General features: G+C 38.5%; 1 protein-coding gene across 6 annotated transcripts in view; it reads right to left on the bottom strand.

Annotated features, from left to right (window-relative positions):
* The window catches only part of SDCCAG8 (SHH signaling and ciliogenesis regulator SDCCAG8), a 262,756-nt gene that overhangs the window by 94,544 nt on the left and 153,756 nt on the right, over positions 1–14,456 (bottom strand). For all 6 annotated transcript variants that reach the window (XM_032643294.1, XM_032643360.1, XM_032643209.1 and 3 more), the window contains exon 14: positions 1,962–2,089. In XM_032643294.1, the coding sequence (XP_032499185.1) occupies positions 1,962–2,089 (128 nt within the window). The remainder of the gene's footprint in view (positions 1–1,961; positions 2,090–14,456) is intronic.

The raw sequence follows: 14,456 nt of genomic DNA, 5'->3' as shown, positions 1-14,456 counted from the left end.
ATCTGGCAAGACACTAAATCTTGTGAGACATTTATTTCCCTAATAATTACACAACAGAAACATTTCTGATCATATCAGCTCTGTGTAATTTTTCACATGTTAATAAATTGTCAAATACCTCAAGTGGAGTCATAGATGCTTATATCTTTGTAATATGCAATATATTTTTATTTTGATAATTCTACTATAAACAGTGTCAAATTTATCACAACCAGATAATTCAAAACTAAAATAATTGAGGAACTCTTTCTACACTGTAATTCATGCTTTATGTTTCATATCTGCTCACATATTTCACTACTCCCATCTTGCATATACTTCTCTAATCATAAAAGAAAAATACATAACTTTCCTTATTTTATTGGAAATAAATAATTTTCCCCATCTATTTAGTGTGAGCTTCAATGAAGATCTGATCAAAGAAACTGAAGAGAGTATGTATTTTTGTGCAAAACAAAGGGAAGTATTCTCATGGTGGTTCAGTTAATACTCTTATCTAGCACTCAGAGATACTGCCCAAGACTCCTTGATCACCGGCAACCTGATAGTAGTGGAGGCAAACAATAATTCATCCTGTAATCTTCTCCTTTTGTTTTTAGTGGAAAAACAACTACCAAGCCTGGAGAATTTTCATTTCTTCTGGCCAAACACTGTGAGAAGAAAATCTCTACTGAAAGTGATGGAGTGAATTATGTGGATCAATATGACATTTGCCTCTTTATTAGCAAACAGATTATTTAATGAATTTTACATTAGCAATTTTTCACTTACAGGATAAGCAACCATTTATTACCATGTCATCAAATATAGTATACATCAAATCACATGAAAATTATCTTTAGGTGAAAGGTTTAACAGGCCCTTTCTTTTCAGTTTTAGACAATGACTGACAAAAAAGCATATAGCATACAAAGCAAAATAAATCAAGGCACTAAAAATTAATCAACATTTTTCTGGAAGAAACAGGATCAATTAAACTTTTGTTTTAATAGTACAATCAGCTTGGTGTATGTGGTGTGGAATTATAATGACTGACACTGTCTTGTTTTGACTAACACTGTCTGTGAACACACAACTCAAAAGTGAAAGGAACTACATAATGCTCCGACTGAACAAATCAAACTGCCTATTTTCAAAGTGCATTTTACTTTCAAATTAAAGGTAAAGAGTTACTGGCCAACTCAGTCTGCAGAATAGTGCCAATGTGATGAAAGATGGCAATTTTTAGCCAAGCTGCCAGCTGTGGTCAATGCCTTGTATTAGTGAATTTTAACAGCAGTTGTGAGAACTTGAAGAATGCAAAGGATTAAACATCACTCTAGACTGGGTTGGGGGAGGTGGGGAAATCATACAAATGCTAAAAATGTTCGAAGCTGCAAAGATTAAATAAAGGAACATATCAATTTGGAGCCACTGAATTACATCCAGCTGCGACAGTGAATTAAGAACCGATTAATGGCTAAAGCTTTTCTCCAGTTTGGATGCTGAAGCAAACTCATTAGGCTTTTAGAGTAGCTATAATGTGTGTACTGTGGGAACTGTTCAATGCTATTCAGGAGGCTCTAACTGTAAGCTCAGAGCATTTCCCGCAGAGCTTCTGATGCTATTTTCTTTATATAACATGTGTGCCTGAAAACCCAGCCAAAAACAAGCCCTTTGTTTTTCTACTTTGTTGTGGTCTCTCTCAGCTTTACGTTTCTTGAACACAGGTAAATAAACTCATAATCCAGATGGTGCAACAGATGTGAGAGCAGCACTCTGAAATCAACAGACAGTGGGCAATACTTTCCATTTTCTCTTTTAAACGCTAACTAATATGTAATTCGGAATCTCCGGTGTAGTTAGCATCTGCTCCCTTCGGCCAGCCAAAGGTTACAGGTGTTCCTGATGTCATTTCACAGTAAGGCGTGGGCCTGGCTTGTGAGCAAGTGCCCAGGCTCTAATCTTTCCCTACCACCTACCAGTTTTGTCATGCTGGGCCTCCATTTGCTGTATCTTCTGTGTCAGCTCCTGCTCTCTTTGCTGGGCCTGAAGGGCTTGGGCCTTTGCATCGTTGCTAAAGCTCTGCTGAATGCTATCTTTTTCCAGCCTACAAGGCAGAGAGGAGACAGACAGAAATTTAAACTACAGATGCACTAATCCCCATCATTTCCCCTACAGACCACAGAGAGCTGATACGTAGTAAATTGTTAAGCATAAGTAGACAACAGTCTTTCTACAGACTCCCCCTTACTTTAGGCAGAAACTCCAAAGGACCTTTCATACAATGTTAAATACTTGCCATAAATCTAAATTGACTAAAGTAAGCAACTTTAAAAATCAAAAAATCATGACAACTGAATAATGCTATTTTGTAACTTTAAAACACAAACACCGTTCTCTATAATATTCTCAATGTTACGTACCGCCAATTAATCTTTTTTTTTTTTTTTTTGCGGTACGCGGTCCTCTCACTATTGTGGCTTCTCCCGTTGCGGAGCACAGGCTCCGGACCCGCAGGCTCAGCAGCCATGGCTCACAGGCCTAGCCGCTCTGTGGCACGTGGGATCTTCCCAGACCGGGGCACGAAAGGCAGACTCTCAACCACTGCGCCACCAGGGAAGCCCATCTTTTTTCTTTTGAATGGTCAATATTTCCTAAAGATCCTGAAGTTACAGGAAGAGCATGACTCAATATGCCCAAAACTTAAATTCTTGAAACTAAGTTTTGTAGATAACCTCTGCTTTTCCTCCCAAGCTTAAAACGGAATCTCAAATATAATGTAGGAGATTCTATCTGGAGGCAAGTAAGTGATTCTGCAGTACCACATGCATGTATTCATTAAATATTTTCACACATTAGGCCATGTAATGTGAATATAAATATGAAAATAAAAAACTTCTCCCAGCACTTCATAATAAGATCTCTTTTGGGTCACACTGAAAGAAACTGCAGGATGAGAAGCTTCTGTAGTCAAAGACGATGTATCTCACCCCACTGTGACTGGATATTGACCAGTGGATGGGTCAATATCCAATCACAGTGGCTCCTAAAGAGAGAAACTTCCTAAACAATTAGAACCTGAAGAATGCAAAGGACCTCATCACTGGCACCACTGTGGATAATGACAATGTGTGTGAGCACACACACATACACACAAACACACACACACTCACACATACACACATTAGGTTGGTTCTTTATTCTCTAAATATGGGTAAGTGATATAAAAGTTTCCTTCAATTAACTGGCTTAGTCATTTCTAACTCCTAATCTTCTTGTGGGCATTTCTCATCCATGCTGCTTTACTTTACTAATTGAGATATTTACTGTCTTGTCTTGCCAAACTAAAAATAAACAATTCCATAACACTATCACTACTAGTCTATGTACTGCTGTGGAACTTCAAATCACTGGCTTCTAATCATAAAGCAACATAAGGAAAGTCTGTATTGTAATAGGTCAATGAATGTGGTAATGTTGTAGTACAAAATTCCAGAATGAAAATACACCCACACCTCAATCAAATGGATCATCAGGGGGCCACGCTAAATGTGAAATAAGGTCCCTTCTGGTACTTCTAGTAACAACACCCCGTGGACTTGCTCCAAGGTCTTGCCTCACACTCAGTTCCAAACTGGTATACAGCAACACAAGGATGGTCCGTCGAGGCCACTTTTTGCCTCCCCAGCCGTACCACATATTTTCTGGCCATGGAAGGCTGCACATGTCTCAGCGTGTTTTTTTTTGTTTTTTTTTTTTTGTTTATTTGTTTGTTTCTTTCTTTGCGGTACGCGGGCCTCTCACTGTTGTGGCCTCTCCCGTTGCGAAGCACGGGCTCCGGAGGCGCAGGCTCAGTGGCCATGGCTCACGGGCCCAGCCACTCCGCGGCATGTGGGATCTTCCCAGACCGGGACATGAACCCGTGTCCCCTGCATCAGCAGGTGGACTCTCAACCACTGCGCCACCAGGGAAGCCCGTTTCTGCATTTTGCTGGGATTTTTTTTACCCCCGCCCACCTCACCCCTCTCTGCCTCCCACCACCCCGTCACCCCTGCTCAATGTATACTGCTCCTTTAGGACCTGGTCAAAATTCCCCTCTCTCCTAAATTAACTGTTCTTTCTACAGTGACATCAGTATATGTTGTGTATGTATGCATCCTACGAAGATAGCATTTATCACACTTTGGTTATTGGTTTACTTGTCTGTCCCTTTCTGCCATCTTTGTCTCTCTATACCATGAGTCCAGCTCAGTACATGGCACACAGGAAGCGGGCAGTGAATGTTTAATGAACGGATGTTCTTATATACTTGCCATAGGGGAAAGAAGGCTGCAGTCTTTAAGTGAAGCTGCAGCATCTGCTCAAGTCTTATATGAGGAGGCAAAAACTTTCCAGACGTGAAAAAAAAGAGAGAAGAGTGTATGGAAAAGAACGGCTCTAATGGTGTTGCCAGATGGAGATGCTGCCGCTGAAGGGGTTAGCTTGAAGAGAGCACTGCAGATTCTTTCACTGAGTAACCATCCCCGAGACAGAACCCTAGCTAGAGCAGGGGATATAGGTCGGGAGACCTAGGACTCTGAGATCCCCAGTAATCGGGTGACCAAAAAATGCATTGTTCAAAACCAATACCCATTTGAGAGTGAAAACGGGCATTATTAATAATTAATAATAAGTCATTATACCAAAACAAACAGTCATAACTGGGACTACCCTTTGTAAACTGGGGTTTATGGTTCACTTACACAAAGGGGTTGCCAGTCTCACCAGTAATTTTCAGAATGAGGAACCTAATTACTGATCTCCTAACTTTACTAGAGAAAAGAACTACTGTCTTACTGTAGTTCTCCTTATAAAACAATTTAAAAGAATGTTCTACCAACAAATGTTGTTACACATCAACTTTTGTTTCTTAAATCCTTGCCCAACTTTTACTCTGTTTAAGAAACTACACATTTCATTTTCAATTGCATAAAAACACGACATATTTTTGCTTTCCTACCTTCTTTATATACCCCTTTCCTTCTATGTTGCCCTCTCACCTTGCAGGTTCTTTCTGACTTAGCAGGTTTTTTATAAAACCTTAACATTTTAGAACTGAGAAGGAATCTCAAATTTGTTTAATCAAACTCTCTCACATTACAGTTGGAAAAAGAAAAAAAAGGAGGGTCATAAAGAATTAGAAATCTGCTCAAAGGTTACTGTAAATGCTGTAAAGGCAGAGGTGGGATTTGCAATATTTTGATTTAGGAAACTTATTTTATAACACCCTACAGGTAATGCAATAATGGGTTGAAAGAATTAATAAAAATCACTTAGTTATCCAAGGAAGTGATCAGAGAAGAATCCAAACCAATTCATTTAATATTTAACATAACTCTGAAAGACGCTCTGTTAGGCACAGGTCAAACAAATATACATAAATATGGCGTAGTCATTGTCCCAATAGGGGATTCAAAATGGCCAAAATAGATGGTAAAAGGTGAAATATACCACAAGAAAGGTACTAGGGAATAAAACTACTAAAGCATAGAAAAATAAGTCAATTCCAGCTGGGTGTGAGAGCCTTGTAAAGGATAGCTGGGCCAGGCTTCCCCAAATGGTTTTCATTCAGTTCTTACTCAAAATATTGATGATCTCACTTAACCAAACTTATAGTTACCATACTTTACAAATTGGAATAAAAGCAATGGCAGTAAAGAAGAATTTCTCGGTTGTTATTAAAATAAGGCTGAAAGATGTATTCATAATAGCTAAAACCTGGAAACAACCTAAATATCCATTAACTGCTAAATAGATAAACAAATCGTGGTATAGCCTTACAATGGAATACTAGCAATAGTAGTAATAAAATAGTAATAAAAAGCCATTGTTACATATGACACCTAGGTAAATCTCAAAGACAGTATGCTTAAAGAAGCCAGGTACCAAAGACATATTTTATGATTTCATTTACATGAAATTCTAGAAAAGTAAACAATAGAGTGACTGGTCAGTGTTTCCAGGACCTGGTGGTAGGGAATGGGCATGAGGGAACTTTAGGGTTGATAGAAATGTTCTATATCATGGTTATGATGGTTCTGTAACTATGTACATTTGTCAAAACATATTTAATTGCAAACTCAAAATTGGTGATTTTTATTATATTTAAATTTACCTCAGTAGAGCTGACTTTAAAAAGGAGCAAACATATTAGAATAGGAACATCCACCTTTTTCTCCAAGTTATCCACATCACCTGTGGCAACACATGGGCATGTGGGCCATGTCGATGTTTACTTGATAACAATTGAGAGTTAAAAGGAGGGAACAAGTACTGGATAGGCCTCAAACACAGACTAAGCACACATTGAGGTTTAGTCTCTCCTTTTTTCCGATTATAATTCTGGTTGATTATATTTTCTAAAATGTCATTTACCGTCCCATTTAAAAAATGGGATTGAAGAATTGAATTAACTATACATTTCTAATCCTCAACTTTTCCATATCATTTATTATTTTAAATCTTGCTATTTAGAAAAATACATGTCATAGAGCAAAGATGATTAATTAGATTTTTTTTAAGTACAGTTAAAATTTTACTACTACATTAAAGGACTAAAAGTTTCTGATGATCCTAAAATTCACCAGTGAGTGCGGCACGGAAATGATGAAAGCCTCAAGTCTAACCTGAGGACAAGGACGTGGTGTTGCCAGTGATTTGAGGCACCAATCCTGTCCGCCATGTTTCTATTCACCTTTTTACTAGTGACTGAAGTGCTAGTATTAGACATACAACCCTTTTGGTTAAAAGGTGTTTCCTTTTTAAAGTAAAATATAGAGAGCTTTGTGACAGTAGCATATTGGTGTAACAAAATGTATGAGAGCATTTATAACATACTTACTAGCTGAGAGCCATTCTTGATGGAATTACAGAGAGAAGCAGCAGGGAGGTGTGGGGTGCTATTGTGAGTTAAGAAACATGATGTTGGGCTTCCCTGGTGGCGCAGTGGTTGAGAGTCCGCCTGCCGATGCAGGGGACATGGGTTCGTGCCCCGGTCCGGGGCCCGTGAGCCATGGCTGCTGAGCCTGCGTGTCCGGAGCCTGTGCTCCGCAACAGGAAAGGCCACAACAGTGAGAGGCCCGTGTACCGCAAAAAAAAACAAAAAAACAAAAAACCATGATGTCCACTTGTCCCAATAATAGTGATATTATCTTTGATCACTTGGTTGATGTTACTGGTGTGCTGGAAAATGTTTAATAATTGATTTGGGGAGGTATCCCTCATTTGCAGTGTTTACCAATTTTCATTGTAAATACTTCTACCAGGTCCTATTTTAATAATATGATATTATCTATTATTCTTGTGCACTTCTTGGCTTCCTATTCCTAAGATGTTCCAGTTTCATCTTGTACTGTCCTTTACCAGTCTTGGAATCAGCATTTGCTCAAGGAGCTCTTGTGCCTTTTGGTGGAGAATGGTATTTAGAAATCAAGATCTGTCACTAGGTGGTACTCATTGTTACTGACAAGTCTTGGCTTCTAGGTCACCTTAGTAGACAGAGCCAGTATATGAATATACATATGAATATATAAATATAAATATGAATATTTGTCTATACATCTTTATGTGAATGTATACATACACATTCAAATTGATGTCTCTAATTCCAATCCAATAACATCAATAGAACCTAGTCTTCCCTTTTCCCTAAGTGTAACATTATTCCTCAACAGTGAGAAACTTGGAATCCATTCTATAACATACTCATTTTCTCAAACTTGGTATACACAGAAGTGCTTTCTAAGTTGCTAATCTACTATGGAAATCAAATCTATGAGTAACTAGAATTAAATATTTCCTTATAGCTTTTAGTTTTGCTTTTTTAAAAATTGAACTATAGTTGATTTACAATATTGTGTTAGTTCAGGTGTACAGTCAAGTGATTCAGATTCTTTTCCATTATAGGTTATTACAAGATATTGAATATAGTTCCCTGTGCTATACAGTAAATCCTTGTTTTCATCTATTTTATATGTAGCAGTGTCTATTAATGCTTTTTTTTAAAGCATACACACCATTTTTCACTTGATTCTCTTTGTGTTCTGGGAAAACCACATCTTAAGAGGCAATGGAGGGACTTCCCCGGTGGCACAGTGGTTATGAATCTGCCTGCCAATGCAGGGGACATGGGTTCGATCCCTGGTCCAGGAAGATCCCACATGCCACAGAGCAACTAAGCCTGTGCGCCACAACTACTGAGCCCGTGCGCCACAACTACTGAAGCTCGTGCACCACAACTACTGAGCCCACGTGCTGCAACTACTGAAGCCCGCATGCCTAGAGCCTGTGCTCCGCAACGAGAAGCCATTGCAATGAGAAGCCTGCGCACCTCAACGAAGAGTAGCCCTCGCTTGCCTCAACTAGAGAAAGCCCCCACAAAGCAACAAAGACCCAATGCAGCCAAAATAATAATAATAATAAATTAAACAATAAAAATAGAAAAAGAGGCAATGGGGTACAGTAGAAAACTCACAGAGACAGAGGATCCAAGTATAGTACCTACCTCCTGATTACCTATGTGATCATGAAAAAGTAACTTAATTCTTTTAATCCAGGGGTTCTTCCTGAAAATAGGGCAGGAAAAAAGCCTACTTTAAGGGTTAATAATTTTAGTAATCTATTATTTACTAACGTTTAGCATAAGCTAAGCTCTTTACATGTATTCTTTTATTTAATCTCAAACAACCCTAAGACGTAGGTTCTCTTATTATCCTCACTTTATAAATGAGGAAACTGAGGTCTAGAGAGGGCGTACAATTTGTTCAAAGTCTCCCAGTTATTAAGGGACATAGCCAGGAAATTCAGGCGTACCTGAATCTAAAGTCCATAGTATGAATCTCTATGCTTCAATATCTTACTCTGTCAGGGATGCAGAGAAATGAGATAAAGGATGACAAGAGTCTTATTTCAATTATCCGTGTGTGTGTGTGTGTCATTTACTACCCATATTATCCATCTTGATAGCCAATCCCAAGCTAGTCCTCGTTCTCCTTTCCCATTTGTCCCATATGTTATTGGAACACTTCCTCCTACAATGACACCATCAATTAGTTGTATCCTCCTTAAAGAAATATATTGACTTTTGCAAAAACATTAAAAGGCACATAAATACATTTCCTGCCTCAAGCTTATCACAGACTCCCAGGAAAGATAAGACGTGCACATCTTAATTGGAATGTAAGTGCCTGAAGAATAGAGACCTTTGTTTTGCTCACTAATTTATTCCAAGAGCCTGGAATGGTGCATGGAATACAGTTGTGCAGTCAACAAATATTTGATGAACGAATGAACGAGTGAATCAATGAATGAACAACTGTTAAGGGACAGAAAATACTAAGTATCCTTACAGGTTTAAGGATCCTCCTACCTACTGATTAGAAGGAGAATGGGATAAAATAATCTCTATTTTGGCCAATAATTTAATTTAGTTTTATTATTGTTATTGATAATAACAACAAAATAAAAACAAAGTAAAATTAGTAGAGAGAATGGTATCTTCCATGTTTGAGAAGAACCAAAATCCTGTACCTGTTTAATATTAACAAGGACTATGTTCTCATATTTGAGCAAATGTAGAAATACAGGGATGAAACAAATAGGGAAAGGAAAATACAAGACGGCTAGGATTCAGTAATCCCTACTTCCTCAAGTATGCAAAAAACTTCATGGCATTATACATATTTCCTAGAGGAAATTATTTCTATTTTCTTCCCTGCAAAGTATATCAGAATTTTAAGTACAATGTTGGAAGTTGAGTTATCAGATCAGAGTGTGAGTCACTTCTAGGAAAGGAAGCAGAAACGAAGGAGGTCAAGTTCTTCCAAAGGAATAAACACAAAAGAAAGGAAATAATTCACAGAAACTTTCCTAAAAATATTTTTCCCTCCAAAAATGTTCTCTTACAGTATCTCTAAAATAATTTGAAAATTCTAACCTTCAAGGCCAAGGATGTGTGCTAGACTCTATATTGCCAGCTTCTATTACACCTCCTGAATAACTCACATTTACTTAAGACAAAACCCACAGACTTTTACCATCTCATCATCTTCCAGTGTCTGTGCTTTCTATTTTACAAAGCACAGTCAGATGCACTGACCTCTTTATTCTTCTTTTTTTTTTTTCTCGGTATGCAGGCCTCTCACTGTTGTGGCCTCTCCCGTTGTGGAGCACAGGCTCCCGACGCGCAGGCTCAGCGGCCATGGCTCACGGGCCTAGCCGCTCCGCGGCATGTGGGATCTTCCCGGACCGGGGCATGAACCCATGTCCCCTGCATCGGCAGGCGGACTCTCAACCACTGCGCCACCAGGGAAGCCCTCTTTATTCTTCTTAATAGTTCTGTAAGGCATGGAGATGGAGCAGATATCCTTGTTTGACAGATGAAGTAGCTCAAGCTCAGAGAATGAAGAGATTTGCTCAACACTGCACAGCTACTAGTAAGTTTGGTGTCCTTTGCATTCCATGGCATTGCCTTACATGAGGAGTTTAGTAAAATTCTATTGCTCATCCAATTCAACAAATACTTAAACACCAATTTGTGCCAGGCACAAAAGTGTGGGGATGCATCAGTATACAAGATACAGACCATGACCATCCCCTCGAAGAGTTCATGGTCTAGTGAAGAAAACATAGAAGAAAAAACAACTAAAATAGTAAGGTAAATAATAAAATGGAGCTAAATTCCTGCTATCATAGAGTGGATAGGACAGGAGCTGGGGAGTAGCTAGGCACAGTGAGGGAGGATTTCAGGAAGCTTAAAATATTAGAGGCTTAAAATGAGTAGTCATTAGCCATATAAAGAAAGAGAGGAATATCGTTACAAGTGAAGTGGACAACTGGTGCAAAGGCCCAGGGAAGAAAGAGAATCAGGTGCCTTTGGAAAACTGCAAACAGTTTTGGCACGAGTGGAGGGTGGAATATATGTGTTGTGGGGTAGAAGCGAGCAGTTGGTGGAGGGGAGACTGAAGAAAGATGAGACTGGAGATGTAGGCAGGAGCCAGAACATGAAGCTATTTTTAAGGACTTCATCCTCAGGGAAATAGGGAGCCAATGTAGGGTTTTAAGCAGGGGAGTGTTGTGATCACACTCGAGCTTTAGAAAGATCACTCTGGCTGCAGTGTGGGGAACAGATGGGGAAGGGACAACATTAGAAGCAGGGAGAGCACTTATTACTACAGCAATAGCAAGAGCAATTTTGGTAATTGTTTCTTAGATATAGTAGATATCATAGATCGATACTGAGACTGAATAGCCATCAAATGCACATTTCAGGATTTTCAGCCTTGAAATTTCTTAAGTAGCTCAGAGGGCTCTGATGCATTAAGTGCTTGTCTTGATCAAAGTTCCTGGGAGAATATTAGGCCCTCCTATATTCTATTTTACAATACCATGGGCCCAATTCTAACGACTAAAGAATAAGAACAAGCATGCTTTTGCATGAAATAAATTAGACCATGATTTTGCCATGCATCTTCATATTGTCAAAATATTCATATTTCCATCTCTGACTTTTCTGTGTAAACTAATCACATTGGTCCGCTCTTGCCTTTTCTCTCTGAAAAATATCAGTTTATCTACATATTCCCAATAATTAATTAATCCTTCTGATGAGTAACTTCAAATTAGACATCAGTGGGATCAATACGTATTATAATGGCATCTCTGTAACCTCTCAATGGATCTGCATCACTGTCAAATTGTAGGACAATTGACTGAAAGAGTTTATATTCTATTATTAAAATGTTTTGGAATTAATTTCTAGGATCCATTTTTAAATGGGGAACATGTTGATTACTTTGTGGCTATTAAATTTATTCAGAAATATGCTATAATAGCAAGAGTTACAATTATGAAATACATGTCATAATGTCTCATTTCTCAAGCATAACAGAGTAATGCTTCATTTATCTGGTATGTTGGGAGATGAGCCGTTCCACGAGAGAGAATTTTCCAGGTGTTAGACCCATACAAATCTGACCATTTGCAGTAGAAATATCTAAAATATATTACATCCCTGCTTCCTTAAGCAAATACACCAAATATAACAAACTCTTCAAAATCAAGGTTCATAATGCCTGCTTGCAGCTGCATTCCCTTTGCTAGGAAGCTCCTAGGAATCACTGCTCATTGTTGTTTCTTCAGGTATCTACCATAGTGACTGGAAACAGCAGACACTCGATACGATTTGTTGCATGGAAAGTCTCAGGTGCTATTCTAACAAAACAGAAAGCATACAGAAGCACTAATCTGCTTCTTATAATTTTTTTTTATTGATTGGTTTGCTATGATTTGCTGACATGTTTTTTGCTTTGTTATGTTTCCATTTTTTTTTAATATATAAAACTGATGCTTAGGATAGTTCCACTGATCCTACACAGAAAAGTGCAAGGGCTTTGTGATAGTTATTTGCTTCTTAAAAGTACTTTTAAATTTATATCCCAGTTTATGGCTATGTGTCAAATGGCTGAATTTACCAGAAGTCTACGTCTGAGGAAGTAGGGAAGTTCTGTAAGAAAGACAGCAGGGTTTTCATTGTTCTAACGTGATGGCCTTTGGTCAACCACCCAGTATGTTTGTACAAAGAAATTAGGACTGTGATCTGCTGACTGACCTTGGCTTGATAACAAAAACACAGTTCATTTTTAAAGCTTGATTAAGATCTCTATAACCTCTCCATTGTTGCACAAACCTCTGGGGCTGAAAAATACTACGCTTATGAAAGAAAAAAACTGACCTGAGGCCAAGTTTTCAGATTCTTAACTCCAGTATAATTCTCACTCTTCTAAATAAGAAAATCATTGTTCTTGTCACAGTAATTAGGTCATTTTCCTCATCAAAACATTTTTCCTTTTAGTCATTTCATGATTTAACATTATTTCTATTTGGCTTGTTAACACTTGCTTGTAACTATTTTTATCTACATCCTTAACTGTTTCCTCTGCTTCAGGAACTTAAAGTGTTTGTTGGATTTTCTTCTTCCTCAAGCCATTTCTAAGCCATCATCCTCATCATTCTTATAGTTGCAGAACTGTCCTTTCTATTCCTGAGAAGCTGCTTTTACCTTTATTCTAAATCTATTTATATTCAAATTCATTTCTGGGAGGCAGCCTGTCTTGAGCCTACCCAAACCAGCAGAATTTGTGCCCTAAGAAAAGGAAAATGAGCAACTAAAATCCTAAAATATGTCTAAAAATAATGTCGCACTTTTGGCCTTTATCCCTTAGTACGTAAACTTCACTGCTAGCAGGGCTGGGTAGGTCATTCTTTGTACACAAGGAGGTAGGGATTAAGGGTGCATACTTTGGTGTCAGACAGACTGGGCATCAGAGTCTCCATACCTCCACTTACTAGCTGTGTACCCTAAGTGAGTTACTTACCCTATCACTGTGTTCTCGAATGTGAAATGCGGTTAGTGGTACCTCTCCTTATAAGACTAGCATGATATTGTATTAAAATACACTTAGTATAGTACTGACACATTGTAAGTGTTCAAAAATATCAATTAGGGCTTCCCTGGTGGTGCAGTGGTTGAGAGTCCGCCTGCCGATGCAGGGGACACGGGTTCGTGCCCTGGTCCGGGAGGATCCCACATGCCGCGGAGCGGCTGGGCCTGTGAGCCATGGCCGCTGAGCCTGCGTGTTTGGAGCCTGTGCTCCACAATGGGAGAGGCCACAACAGTGAGAGGCCCGCATACCGCAAAAAAAAAAAAAAAAAAAAAAAAAAAAAAATATCAATTAGTCCCATTATTATTATCATTATTATTTCTCAAAAGATGACTACTCAAAGTGTAACGATCAATATAATTACCTCAAAGACAAAACACCTTGAGGAAAGAATAAAAAATTTCCTCAGTTTACTGATAAAACCTACATAGGGGGAGGTGGTATAGCACAGTGGATGTGAGCTTGGGCTTTGGACACACACAGTCCAGATGTGAACCCTGGCTCCACTATGTACTAGTTGCATGACACCAGAGTGGAACTTCAGCCTAAGGCTTATTTTATCATTTAATAAAATGATATTATTAGAATATGTGAGATAGTCTACATAAAGCAACCAGCAATGTCCAGCCCAGATCATCATTTGAAAGGTGGCTAAATTCAACTAATGGACTGGCATCTAATTATTTGTCAAATTTACTTTCCATAGCTCTTAACATGTAAAGGTAAAGACGGGACAGTAAGATATGGAAGAACTTATTGTAATTTGCTGCTGGTACAGTAAACTCTTCAGCTGCTTTCTCTATCCTCCTCCTCCCCTCAAAGTGACAGTTCCTCAGAAAAAAATTAACCAAAGTTAGTCCTGGCTACCAGCTTTAAATTAAAAAGCTGACATGATTTTCTTATTTGTACAGAATGATTCCAATTATTGTAGAAATCGACTTTAGGGTTTATGACTGCATCTACAGTGGGCATTGTGGGAAAGCCAGGAAAACTGAG

Source organism: Phocoena sinus, chromosome 1, assembly GCF_008692025.1.
Source record: "Phocoena sinus isolate mPhoSin1 chromosome 1, mPhoSin1.pri, whole genome shotgun sequence".
In the NCBI taxonomy this organism is placed as follows: domain Eukaryota; kingdom Metazoa; phylum Chordata; class Mammalia; order Artiodactyla; family Phocoenidae; genus Phocoena; species Phocoena sinus.
Note: the sequence above shows the minus strand (reverse complement) of the source record. Positions and strands in the feature narration are given on the sequence as shown.